We start from the raw sequence: 13,736 nt of genomic DNA, 5'->3' as shown, positions 1-13,736 counted from the left end.
ACTCAATGGTTCTATTGATCATTTAAATAACAAAAATTGTGAAATTTTATAACATGTGGCATCAAAAAGTACTGAATATTATCACAATTTGACAAAAAAAAAAAAAAAATGTATTTCCTTAGTACTTGTGGAAATAAGTATGTGCTACACACACCGAAACACACAAAGATGACCTAACCCTGAGCCATCTGCAAGGCACAGATAGTATTGATGGCCCTAATGAGCCGACATGATGTTACTGTAAACTAATACATATTTGGGCCTTGTATTACAGGCCTGACTTGGCCAGCATATGTCCCATTGATCCCTCATGGCGAGCCCTGGGCTTTTAGAGGGCAGGGGGCCACTAAAGTGTCCAGAGTCTGCTGCACAGACGGGAAGACGGCGGAGTAGCCTTTGGTCTTTTACCGTTGCTCTTCATATGACACATGCACCATCACACATTCATGCAAGGAGAGACACACACACACACACACACACCTCCCCCTGCCTTTTCGTCAGGCCCCCATGCAGCTATCAATCAACTTTCCATTTTGTTTGGTGGCAGCAGACATCCCAAACACTGCTATTAGTGGCCTGGCCTCTGACCCGGACCCCTAGAAACCTTCACCACGACTAGCAGCTCTTGGCTCATCGCACACTCATCACAGTATTAGATGCACAACAGCATGAAGATGATATTGCATTTTCATGAGGGGAACAATTAAGTAGACGCATCATTCTTCAGGGTCTGCGACGATGCAGCGAGTACATGTGTAACCTTTTTTAAAAAAACTGGATCTTGACCGGGTCTTACTTGTGCCCTCAATAAGCAGCTCTTGTCCATGGCTGCCAAGGAGAGTCCGAGAAAGAAAGGGCGCAAAGTCCACAAAGATCTCCCTCAGTAGAGGAGCAGCCTTCTCCAGAGCATGCTCCAGACGCTCTGAGATACTGGAGATGTATTCAAACAACACAAAAACACAAAACAGTGAGTGCACTTGGCAGCAACTTTGAAATATATCAAGAAATATCAACAATAGGTGCATAAAACTGGCTGTTTTCATATTATGTGTATAAAAAGCTGACTCTGTATGCTTGGGTGTATGCATGTGTGTGAGAGAGAGAGAGAGAGATGGAGAAAAGAAGATGAATCACCTCATATTGGGGGCTGTGTTCTGGGTCACAGGGGAGAGTGGGGGGACAGATGGCAGGCTAGCGCTGGCTGGAACCTGGCCGCCTGCTGCAGGGAGAAACCAAAGAACTCTGTTATTAGTCTGGATGTTGGACAGGAATAAGACGCTACACACACACACACACACACACACACACACAAACTCACACACACACACACAGCAATACATTATACGAGCAGGGTAGCACCATAAACCTGTGTGGAAACATACCTCTTATGAAATAATACAATGGTCTTCATTCAAATGTATAGAACGGGGGGAATTTATGGTCAAACGGGGCAAGTGGGGGTATAATTTTATGGTTAGATAGTGGTATGATGCAGTCAGTGCACAATACATCTTCCTTATCAATTTACAATTCAGAGGTTTTCAAGATGGAAACCTTTAAATGTTGCACTGAAAGACTGATAATGTTTCAGCTGCTGTCATACTTAAATAATGAGATCATTTTTTTTTTAAAGTTCAGCCATAAATCAAAAACTTGCATAGTATTAAATATTTCGTTTTGAATTGGTTTTAAGCCTGTATGAATGTTAAATAAATAAAATTTAAAAAAACTTTTTTTTACGAACTGTTTTCACTCATTAAGTCATTACATTCCATTTTACCCCTCTGGGTTGTTTTTTGTGACCGTTTCATTATACAACTAAAAAGGTGCTTTACGACTTCATTCAAAAGACAAGGTACAAAGTCCGTGTTTGATTGATCTGGCAGTAAATTCACTTCCCTGTGGCTCATAAATAAGCTAATGCCCAGCTGAATATGGAGGAGGGGATTCCTCTGGTGTTTCAGTGGGCTTGTTTTTCCAGCCGGGACAGTCTCCGAGCAGGGATAACTCTTTAGGAATGACAGACAGTGCAATGTGGGCTGGAATGTGTGTGCATATGTGTGTGCGTGTGTAAGGTGTTAAGCAGCGCCATGTGGGCCTGGTGAGAGTCTCCCTCTCGAGCTGAAGTAGCTCCTTCAAACAAAGAGGAGTAAATGGACGTCTCCATTAGTCCTCCCACTGCCCCACTAAAAACACACGCGCGCTCACAAAGGGTATTTACTCAACTCCGCTAACTGACACGCAGCACCATTTTGCTAACAGCTTTAACAGATATTATTCACAAGCAGGTATTCACATATACACTCTCTAACCTGATTTTACAACTAATGCACAATCTCCTTAAACCACACAAATGACATCCTCATTTTACTCCCTCCTCTCTTAAACTCACATACCATAGACCCTCCTACTCCATTAATCACATTCACACATGCAGAAAGGTGACAAAGGATCCCTCCTATCATGATTTACTGTCCCTGCTCAATGAGAGTTGCTTTGCTCGTAAAGTTGCAATAAAATGGTATTACTTCAATATGTTATTTTATTGATACACCTTAATTCATCCTGGTATCTCCAATTACCCAAGTATAATATTTCTAATAGTAGGAAAAGAAAATAATTTTTCCATCAGCATCTCCACAAGCAATCATCATTATTTAGTATATTTTTTATTGTAAAGTATTTTACCTTTATAAACTCTAACCTCAAAGCCAAAATTATTGCTGCTCTAGGAGTTTCTCTGAGTGCATCTCTGCTACTGGAAAGATGTCTCCTTAAGCCTTTGATAACTGGATTGTATTGTACAAGTTCAGCAAAATGATTGTGCCGAACACACAGAGGAGCAAAAGCTCTCAATAAATATAGATGTTGTCATAGCAAGCTCACACAGGCGAAGACTAACATGCTCCCTCACAAACAATGCCCTTCTTATATTAAAGCTTTTCTGTCTCTGTGCAAGTGTACGCGCTTGTGTGCGTGTGTGTGCGCGTGTGAGTGTGTGTGCGTGTGTGTGTACACACTTGCTGCAGACTCTGCAGAGGTGCTCTGGGAGGCATCTCCAGAAGATACCACAGCTACGCTGTCGATAGGTGTCCCGCCAGACACAGAAGCCGCAGCGGTTGCTGGGACGGGAGTGGGAGCGGAAGTGCCTGGAGACGGTGTCATGCCCGCTTTCTTGGGTGCAACGATGACACTTCTGTAGAGACACAAAATAAATGATTACCGGTAATTTAATTGTAAGAATGCACGATAAAAAAAAACAAGCATGTCAGAAATTCCATTTTTTTGGAGCAAAAGAATCATGTTGCCAAAACCAAGCCTGTATCTGAGGGACTAACTCATTAGTAATAAGACTATTAATGATTTTCTTTACCACACAGTCCTTATTTCATAATAATAAATCAGACTTTTAAAGAAAAAAAGTCCTCTTGATTGTTGATACAGTCTTAAACATTTTATTTTGTGTTGTTTATTTCTACACAAGGCTCATGTTTTTCACTGCCACAGCACATGATAAAATGATCTGCAATGAAAAGCAAAACATCTGCAATAAAGAGAAAATATTCATCAAACTGCTGTTTTCCCTGCAGGAAATACAATCTAAATGTTTCGAAGGTTCCTAATTTCAATATTTAGATTTAAAACAATCAGATTAAGGACAATACCTTTCAATGTGTGATTCAGGATTTTATATCAAGCCCTAGCACATAGGTCTAAGTTTAGCTTTCTGCAACCATTGACAGCTAATCTTGAATTTCTTAACACAGCTATCTGCGCATGCATTGATAAAACTGCTCCTTCAGATGTCCATCCAGCACAGTTAACAGGAAGCGTTTCTAGTGGTGATGTGGTACAACTGAGTGGAGTTCAATTCCCGTCCCGTAAACAGCAGATGGGAGGAGAGCAGCATGCAGATAAGCTGTCAGTTAAGGCCTGGACACTGACAGACCACTGGCCATATCAAAGAGAGCCTGGCCCTGCTTATCAGTGCTGACACAGGGGGGAGCGGGGGGGGGGGGGGCTAATCATTGGCTACTGCTACCTCTCAGAAACACAAACCTCGGCGGGATTACCAAGATATGCACGCATACATGAGATGAACAAGATCGGATATAAAAACTACAGACAACAGCGCTAACACATTCCTGCATGAATCAGTTGTGTATGCATGCTTTTCTGGAACACACACAAACACGAGAGGATAGTCGGGTCTGGATCCCTGTGGTGCAGACAGATACCTGGCTGCAGTATCAAAGGCTGTTCTCAGCTGATTTAAGGCAGCTGATCAGATCTATTAAAAGTTACTGTGAATGTTAAACCTCCGACAGTTGACCTTTGCTTCGTGGGGTCTTTGATTTCAGAAAAAAAAAAAAAAAAGAAGAACCTGCGCACAGAGCCAAGGGGCCTGACAGGCGTGTTTAAAACACACACTGAGAGGGGCCAGGAGTGACACATCAAACTGAAGTTGTGATAGAACAGAAAGTAATCAGTGTAGATTGCCAGGCAGGGTGACTTTTTTTTTTTTTTGGCTCTGATAGTTCTGGATGGTGGTATCAGAGAAACGAGGGCGGTGCTGATGTGAAGCACCCTAAGTGTCAACAGCCGGGGAGAGAGATGAGGAGACTCCTGCTGTGTGGAGGAAGGGAGTGTGTGTGTGTGGCTATAAATATTTGAATATGTGCATATGAATGTACAAATAAATGCACGAGTGTGCCAGTGAACATGTCTGTCTATGTGTTTGGCCTTCCATCTGTTCCACAGCAAAGGTCCAGTGAATTATTCAGCAGGTCATTAGCCACACTTATCATGAGTGGGCTGCCCCAGTCGATTAATCAGCCGTCAGCGGCCCCACTCAACCCACAAACAGGAGCCCTGGGTTGAGTATGTGTGTGTGTGTGTGTGTGTCTTTTTGTGTCTGCTGAATTATTTAAAGGCTTTAACCTACAATGGATAAGTGCAGTAAACACTGTGATTCCAGTAATCTCAGCTATTTCAGGTAAAACAAGTGCGAGAATCAGAAGTGTCTTTGTGTGTGCGTGTAAAAATATCATTCTCAAGAGGGTTAAACTCAGACCTCGATGTGAGGGAGGGGAGTGTACACCCCAGAAGAGCTTTGATCTCCTGCGTCAGCCTTGTTTAACACAACGCTGTGCACTGAATGTATAAATGTGAATCGCTGACCGTCCACGCAGACACACTGTCATAAACGTGCTCCTTTCAAATCAGCTCTAATAAAGTCCACTGCGTCTGAAGTTTCTCAAGCTCTGATTGGACTATGATGACTGGTCTTGGAGGGGCATGACCTTGATGACATCGGTGATTAATGAGCGTGGAGCAACTTGGACCTGAGGGCTTCAGTGAAGGAGAAAAGAAGGATGTCTTTTCATTTTTAAGCGTGTTTGGAAGTGTGTGCGCAAATAGGACATTGTACTGGCAAAATAACATATTGTATTCATGATGTTTGCAAACAAATCAATGATTAGATGATGGAGGGGGCACTGAATAAAAGTGACATCATTTAAGACATTAAGTTTGTCAAGTCAGACATCATAAAGCAGTGTTTGTCTTGCAAAATGTGAGACATACAGTGGAGGTAATAACATCTGTTTTTCTGACTTAAAGTCTTCATTTTCTTACTTTGTTGGTATGTATATCTTTAAAGGGTCTAGGAAAGTAGTACTCAAAATAGAAAAGTGAATGCTTTATGTTGTTTAATAGTCTGATTCTTTCAGTGATTTGGTTACCAGCTGGTATCAGGGCTGAACATCTTTTATGTGCCACTATGACATTAAAGTATCCCTCTTATATGATTGAATGATTGATTGAATGATTGATTGAATGATTGACTGATTGATTGATCATCCACATAATAACATCTAAAGAGGCTCTTTTAACAGTCTGAACAAAGTTAAGTTATTTAGTTAATTGAAAAAATGTATAAAGGGTATAAACAGCTGATATACTCTATCTCCGTAACACTAAAACAAATGCATGATTTTTTTTTCAAAACATCAACAGGTTACCATTAGCAGCTTGCCATTTTGGGGCAGGATCACCAAAAGGTGCATAAAAACTTTTGTTTATCCTCCTCTGCATTCACAGTTCATGAATACTTCATCCACAGAAGCTCGCGTTTATGCACTGGGATTAGAAGAGGGAGGGAAACAGCCTTCACTCTTCCAGTTGTGTTTGTGTCTGACATGCTCAGCCCTCTTCCTAAGCAGCCCATTAACAACACTTCAACATCAACACAACTCATCTGTACATCAAGTCTCACATGCATGTCGACTCTGCTGCCAGGAATGCAAACAACTGCACCATGTATATCCCAAAGTCTAACACACACATATTCTGCTGAACCATGCAGCCTAAATCACCGGCTTGTACAATGACACTGTTTAGTTCTGGTTAGTGTCAGCAAATATTTGCAGACTGGCTGTCATAACAGGGGCACGGCTGAGAAATGGATGGGAGAAATCCAGCAGGTCCCAACTGGCAAATAAATCAGAGGGGATACTTCACCCCCTGACCACAAGCTCCCCAGTTTTTTTTTTTTTTTTTAATCATCTGGGAGATCCCAGCTTCTTTCATATAACTGGTCTCATAAATTCAGCCCTCTGGGTAAGTGAAAAAGTTGCCATGTTTTGGCAGGAGACGTCAGTGTAGAATGTCAGCTCTGGCTTGTACTGGTGTCAATGGGAGACTTACTGGTTAGTGGGAGATGCTGAGCAGTGATTTAAGTCACTACAACATGATAATAAACATGTCTAAATGCATGGAAGGTAGAATTGTTGAGGGTAAGGACTGGAGACAGCAAGCTGATAAAGAGTGGTCAACTTAGATAAGAGAATAAATAAAGGATTAAAGCGGGTGAATGATATGGATAAGAGAGCTGATCTGACTGAGAGGCATAACAATAATCCCTCAGCTCAGGCAGAGAGGTCTGCAGCAGAGCAGAGGAGATCTAGAAGATGAAACAAATTTGTGTGCATGCATTAACTCTGAAAATATCAAGTGAATGTATCACTAAGTAGTCTTCAAATTGACATTAACTTAGGATGCGTATTTAACTTATTAAAATAATGATCAAACTAAAATGACAGCTGGATCAGGATCTACCATACAGTACTTAAACTGAGCTTCATTGTCCGAATTTTCTATACATTTCCAGAATGAAAATATATTTTTTCTCCAGATGACAATATAAGTTTTACAAGACTTATAATGTTTTGAGTGGAAATTAGCTCGACATTTACTAGTAGGACACTCCAGTATGGTGTCCTTGTACCTAAAATATATACGTACATAAGATAGGGGCTTATAGAGAAGGCTGATTATGTTAAACTCAATTATCAAATCAAATCAACAAGTTCAGCCTGTGTATGCAAAGCCTGATATTGCTTTCCCGTGTCTGTTATAAACTGTTGTTGTTGTCCAAATACTCTTGGACACAGTCATGAGCTGCATCTTTACATTGGTGACATGTTCCTGTCTTACCATGAACAAAAACCGAGCATGAATATTTATTTGTCAAAGCTCAGTTTATTCCCTGAAAATTCACTTCCTAAGAACTAGAGTGTTCAGCTGTTTGAGTACATTTAATCAGCCTTTATTTAAATATTCAAGTATTTATTTGGGGCCTTATCTTCTCTAAGAACCAATGAGCATAGGTTCCAAAGCTAAAGACGGGGTGTGGGAGGCTGAAATCTTTTGATCAGTTATTTTATTTTTTTCCAGGGGATGTGTATTTTAACAAAAAAACAAACAAATAGAATTTAACCATGCTGCTGCTTCAACTGATAGTAATATGATTATGATAATGTATTTTATTTCCTCTTAAAAAGAATGTCCTCTTTTACAAAGAAAGATGTTTGCCGTATGCTCTGGGTCTGTACGCCCAGCATGAAGAGGCTCCCATAGGCAGCGAGCTGTTAGTCTATGTTCTCCAGCTCTCCTGACGTCCTCTCTCTTCCTACAGAGTGTGCTCAGCGGACAGGAGCCAGTCTAATCCCCCTGATATGAGGAGCGCCCTGAGACCTGACAAAGCATTCCTCAGATAAAGACACGCGATCACAGAGATGCCGTGGAATTCCCACAGTTGGGGGGCAGGCAGAGCGACTGAGTGTGTTTGTGAGAGGCAGAAAAAAAAAAAGGGGAGAAATATTTTCTTCAGTACATGAGAACTTTGACTTGACATCACCCCCATGGAGACCTCTCTCCACTCAATTCTCCCATCGCTTTCTTTCTCTCCCCCTGAGTGTCTCCCACCCTCTTCTTCCTCTGCTGTCGTTTGAACGTCTGTCTCGGAATCAGCGCTCCAAATGCAAACCAGACCGGTGACCATCCTCTCTCACCTGGGCCAGTCTGTGGCTCCAGTACCCCGTTTGCTTTTGAAGCCTAACTCCTGACTGTTCACCCCCTGCACCTCCAGGGTTAATGCAAATTCTGCAGCTTTTATGTCTGAAATCGGGAGATAACACATTGGATGTTAGACAATGAGTGACATGCAGCAGGAGAGAGATGAAAAAGAAAGTAGTTAAATATCAGTGACACAGTGAAAAGAAACAGCTTCCTGCCAGCTATGTCTTTTGGTCTCTTCTTCCCAGACAGGGCTCCTGTTTTCCTCAAGACACGTTCTTTGTAATGCAGTTTTCTTGGGATGAGGGCATACATCAACAGCTAAAGGAAAAAAAACAATGCAAAGGGGGAACGAGTCGGAGGCTAAGATTCCCCCCCGTTCAAAGGGAGTTTTGTTACAGAATGTTTTTCAAGATCCACCAAAGGCCTCCTCTGAGGATACCAAGCTGACATGTCTTCAAGGTCTGACATTTTTAAATGTTCCCTTGCAGTTATGTTGGGATAATATGTATGAAACTGTAAAACTATGAAGCTTGAGAATCACAGGCGTATAAACACCATGTGGGCTCTTGAGAAAGTGATGGAGCTGTCATGGAGCTGCTCTCATGTCGACTAAGGGAGGATTTTTTACCCAGATTTTTCCCACAATCGTGCAGAGCAAAACCATATGCTCTACTATAAATAGAATAAGAAAATACTGCATATATATATCGACTTGTGTTTAACCCCGAGTCCTCACCTATCAAATGAGCTGATCTGCGGCAAATCTCTGGACGCGTCGCCTGCAACTCCAAGAAAAGCAGGTGGCAGCAGACCTGGGTCCACCATGAGGTCATCGCCTTGAGAGCTCACAAGGCTGCGCAGGATGTCCTTCACGTTCTTGCCTTTTGCATCAGCGGGCAGAGAAGGTCTGACCTCAGAGGAAAGCGTGGACAAGGCCTCAGAGATGGCGTCCGGGCCGTGAGTCACGCCGGAGGATGAAAGGTCTGCCTCGCTAGCGGCGGTCGAGGTGTGGTCATCACCGATACCGGAATCATACCGCCGGAGAGAGACGCCGTTCTCTACTTCTAGACCTCCAGAAATGGCGCCGCTATCTAAGAGGAAATAAGACAAAAAGAAAGAAATGAGAGGAATGAAGACACGCCTTATAAACTATGAGTCACAAGCTTCTTTATATCTAGAAACCATACAATAATAAACCATACAAATTTAATTTCTGCTGCACTAAATGCTGTTCATGTCTTCAGTCTTTCTTAAATCTTTGCCTTTTTTCCCCTCATACTTTGGATTAATGCTGTGTAGAGCAAAACTACATGTACTTAACATTCTCAAAAGAAAATAACTTTTAAAAATAAGGTCGGGTCAAGATGAAAAGAGATTGTAAATACACCAAACAAGGCTTTTTATTCAGAGGAGAAAGCAGGAAGACATTAGAAACAGGTGGATTATACAGCATTGTTACCTTCCATTAAGATAAATATCTCCTGCTTTTACTGACTGACTATCGTTGCTTTCTTTGTATGGTCTTCAGTGATGAATACTTTATCCATCCATAATTCAGTGCACAGCTTCTGTGATCTTCTCTTTTGTTTTTTATTCTGTGTTTTTTCCTGTCTGGGTGGGTTAGGTTTGACAAATTCTCCCTGTTACTAGTATCTTATCATTATAACCATCAATAAAGAAGACCTTGGATAAGAAAATAAATATTTCAGATGGTTGTATTCTTTGAAACAGCTGTGTACCTGTGCTTCTCGAAGACTGGGATCTTTGAGGGTGTTTCTTGTCGTTGTGCGGCTCCAGGATGTCGCGGTACTTTGACACCATGAGCACGGAGATGAAGTAGACAACAGCGAGAGCCAGAAACTGGGCCTGCTTACTGTCCTCCTGAAACAAACAACAAACACTAAACGATCTCTGTAGTTGTGTCCTTCAGAGAGCAGTAAAAAAGTAAGAAGTTCTAGGAGCATTTTTAAGAGTTGTGCAATGTTTGTATGTTACATGAATGTGTTTTCTGTATAATTTACAATATCCCTGAAGACGACGGCCCTGAGGCGGTTGATGTCCATGTCCTGAAGGAGTCGGTCCAGGTCTCTGATTGGTGACATTCCACCTGTCACAGCATCCACGGGACTCTGCATGCATGTGTGAAAATCAAACAATTACCACCGGAAATCTAGTGTTGCTTCCGACTGAAATGCAAAGCAACACATGTATTTTTACACCAATAAGGACGTTTATTAATCTATGAGCACGTCCTGGAGCAGAGTCAGGTTTCACAGCTTAGGGAAGCCATCCCTCCTGGGATCATGTCCTTAACATAATGGCTTTTATATGGAGCCACTGCATTATAAATGAGCGTTAACACCCGGTTCAGGGAAGAACAACATGACTTTACTGGAAGACACTGTATCAAATCCAAGGGCCAATGACAAAAGGCCGTGTCTAGAGTCACAAATATCAGCCAGTGTGGTAATACAATAAGATGTGAGCTAATGCAATAACACTTGGTTGTTGGTAAGCAGGACGAAGGACACAGCTCTCCCTGGTTTGCTTTGAAGTAATAGACAAGGGCAAAGGAAGATGTGGCTAAAAAAAGAGCAACCTGCATAAGAGGAGGAAATTGAAGTACTGGCCATTTTTGAGAGAAATAAAACATTTAAACAGGAGAAAATAAAACAGAAGAAGGAATTAAGGAAAATAAAATGAGGTGGTTTGTGATACTTGCCTGTGCAGATGCAGAATTGGGCATGGCTGTACAGCTGTGTGCTGAGCCATACTTAAACTGGGCTTGTTGACACTCGAGACAGTTCCTCACAGCCATAGCACACACTGAGGAGGATCAGAGAGAGACACATTAAATGATCGTGTATAAAATAAAAAGGTCTTTATATATAAATATCTAGCAGCATAATGTCGAGGACTCTCAAAGGAGAAGGCATCTAAAGCAAAATGGGGGTAAAAACGAACATTACTGTGAGAATTCAGCTCACAACCCGAGGAAACCACAGCAAGAGGAGCTGAGAGAGACAAAAAAAAAAAAGAAGAAGAAAAAGTGGGGCCATGTCAAGGTCAGTGCACTGGCCAACCCTGGCAGCACCGCTCACTCTTCCCTGCTCCACCTCTACCCCTTCAAGGTCACAGTGCAAGGGTGCGCTCCTGAATCACACCCACTGTGTGCAGGTCCCATAACAAATGACACTGCCCGGTTGTGTACATGCTGAGTAGGCAGCAAGATGAGTTCTTTGTCACCAAAAAGAAAAAAAAAAAAAAGGACAACAGAAATCTGTACGGCAACTTTGGGTTTGTTTAAAACTGGCACACTTATCCATTTGTAATCTAATGTACAGCCTCTCTGTGGGACCCCCCCTTCCACCGTATCCCTGACAACTGACAAATGTGAACTCTGAGCCATTTAGATTACGAAAGAGGGAATTATTCTGTCTGAAAATGGGCTCGCTTTTTCCATTAGGACTACTCTTTCATACAACCATTTATAAAAAACGAGAGGGGGGGGGACGGAGTGCTGGAGATGCTAAAACCTTGTTAAAGTCTTCCAAAATCAGATTAGGTTGAAGCAATGGGGAGCGCATACCTCATCAAATATTCATTTCATAACGGCTGCTTTCTAGAACAGGACCTGTAGTACGGTGGCATCACTTTCCTGCAAAACCCCAACATTAGCAGAGGTAGTTGGATAATATCTGGAGGATTGGGGGGGGGGCTTTTAGGGAAACAAGTTAGCATTTTGAAAGCCCTTTTGTTCCTAACATACACTGCAATGAGTATTTAAAAGCAAAAACGGATACCTGGGTATGCATTGTTACTCATATGGAGCCTGCCATGAAGAAATTATTGAAATCAGTGTAGAAAGTATTGCTGCACTTCCACGCCGAGTGTGTGTATGCTGTCTTGATCCATGTTTGCAGAAAAGGTGCACCACATAAAATAAATAATGTAAGAATTTCAGTATCTTTTATTCAGCTGGAGCATGGCTTGGCTTTTGATGCTGTCAGAGGAAACAGTAATAGCCTGGAACAGAAGGCTGGGGAAAAAAAGGCCTCAGGCTACGGTGCACTTCAGTACAGCCAAGGCCATTATGCAGAGCTCACTATATCATGATAGCAGCCATTTTAGAGTGTTGCCATGCAGTGGGGTTATAATAACAAGATAAGAGAACGCTGATACGAGCAGAGTGAAGGAGGCGAGGGAATGAAAGGCGGCGGCTGGAGAAGCAGAGGAAGTGGGCAGGAGAGAAGGAGGGAATACAGGAGGGAGGGTCAAAAAGGCTACAGGGAGCCATGACTGAGGCTAACATGAGCTGATATGAGCTGGATCAATGAACAGGGGGAGGACAGAAGAGTTGGTAAAAGGAGCAGATAAAAGATGGAATTCAGAGAAGAGTCACAGATGAGTAGAAATAAATGCAGGTTTCAAGAAATAAAATAAAAGGACCAACAAGGGAAATAATGGATGAGTTGATATGAAAGAGCTTTGTAAGGAAATCTTACTTTAAAAAAAAAAAAAAAAAAAAATCAGCAAAAAGGAAGGAATCAAGTGTGCATACCAAGGCGAAGGCACTGCCGGAGGATGCCTCCTGATGACATGTTTTTCTCTGCTTCTATCTCAGTGAAGTTCAGCGAGCTGGCAAAGATGAGAACATCCACCAGGTTGATGAGGCGCTGCAAGAAGGTGATGGAGGCTTCAATTGCCAAGCCCTGGGATGGTTCAATGTTCTCCAGTTCATGCTGGGAGTAGAGAAGAGGAAACATTAGACAGAAATGACTTTGACAAGTAATCAAAGAAGTGAAACTAGTTTATCTTATTTCTATGAATTCATTGCTGTGCGAGCACATACAACATATTCCATGTTAGAGGCTATTAGCTATACAGAAGTACTGTAAGTAAGTAGAAGTATGTCTGGCCTGTGTCTTAAAATTTGAACGACATGAAAACAAAAACTCTCTAAATTAAATATGAAGTAGGTCATGGTCACATTTACTGTACAGGAGTAAAGGTAACCTTTACATTTATTGTGCACACTAGGAAAACTCTCAGGGACTGCTCAAACAATTGATCATATTGATGTGGGTTTTGGTTAAGGGAGATTACCATACAAAATATGTTCCTATTATTAACATAAAAAATGTCATATCAGGACAGAGCTACACATGAAACTATCAGTGTGAATGTAGAAATCTGTTTCATTAATACAAAATCAAAGATGTCGCTCATGTTAAAATATATCTTAAATTTGGATTGAATGCATCAAATATTTAAATGATGGTTGTAAACCGTGTAATAGCTACTCTTATAAAAACAAATCCTGAGAGGGGTGCATTTAAAATAAGAATGTTACCACCTTAAATGTCTAATTACAC

The 13,736-nt window shown here is 41.7% G+C and overlaps 1 protein-coding gene across 3 annotated transcripts in view; it reads right to left on the bottom strand.

The window, feature by feature from the left end:
* Nucleotides 1-13,736, bottom strand: part of lrba (LPS-responsive vesicle trafficking, beach and anchor containing) — a 188,254-nt gene that overhangs the window by 120,596 nt on the left and 53,922 nt on the right. For all 3 annotated transcript variants that reach the window (XM_065956897.1, XM_065956901.1, XM_020628906.3), the window contains exons 25-32: nucleotides 12,923-13,103; nucleotides 11,084-11,187; nucleotides 10,383-10,490; nucleotides 10,101-10,242; nucleotides 9,098-9,452; nucleotides 3,021-3,196; nucleotides 1,135-1,219; nucleotides 797-930 (exon numbers count right to left, since the gene is read on the bottom strand). In XM_065956897.1, coding sequence (XP_065812969.1) covers nucleotides 797-930; nucleotides 1,135-1,219; nucleotides 3,021-3,196; nucleotides 9,098-9,452; nucleotides 10,101-10,242; nucleotides 10,383-10,490; nucleotides 11,084-11,187; nucleotides 12,923-13,103 — 1,285 coding nt within the window. The remainder of the gene's footprint in view (nucleotides 1-796; nucleotides 931-1,134; nucleotides 1,220-3,020; nucleotides 3,197-9,097; nucleotides 9,453-10,100; nucleotides 10,243-10,382; nucleotides 10,491-11,083; nucleotides 11,188-12,922; nucleotides 13,104-13,736) is intronic.

This window comes from Labrus bergylta, chromosome 1 (genome assembly GCF_963930695.1).
Source record: "Labrus bergylta chromosome 1, fLabBer1.1, whole genome shotgun sequence".
Classification (NCBI taxonomy): Eukaryota; Metazoa; Chordata; class Actinopteri; order Labriformes; family Labridae; genus Labrus; species Labrus bergylta.
Note: the sequence above shows the minus strand (reverse complement) of the source record. Positions and strands in the feature narration are given on the sequence as shown.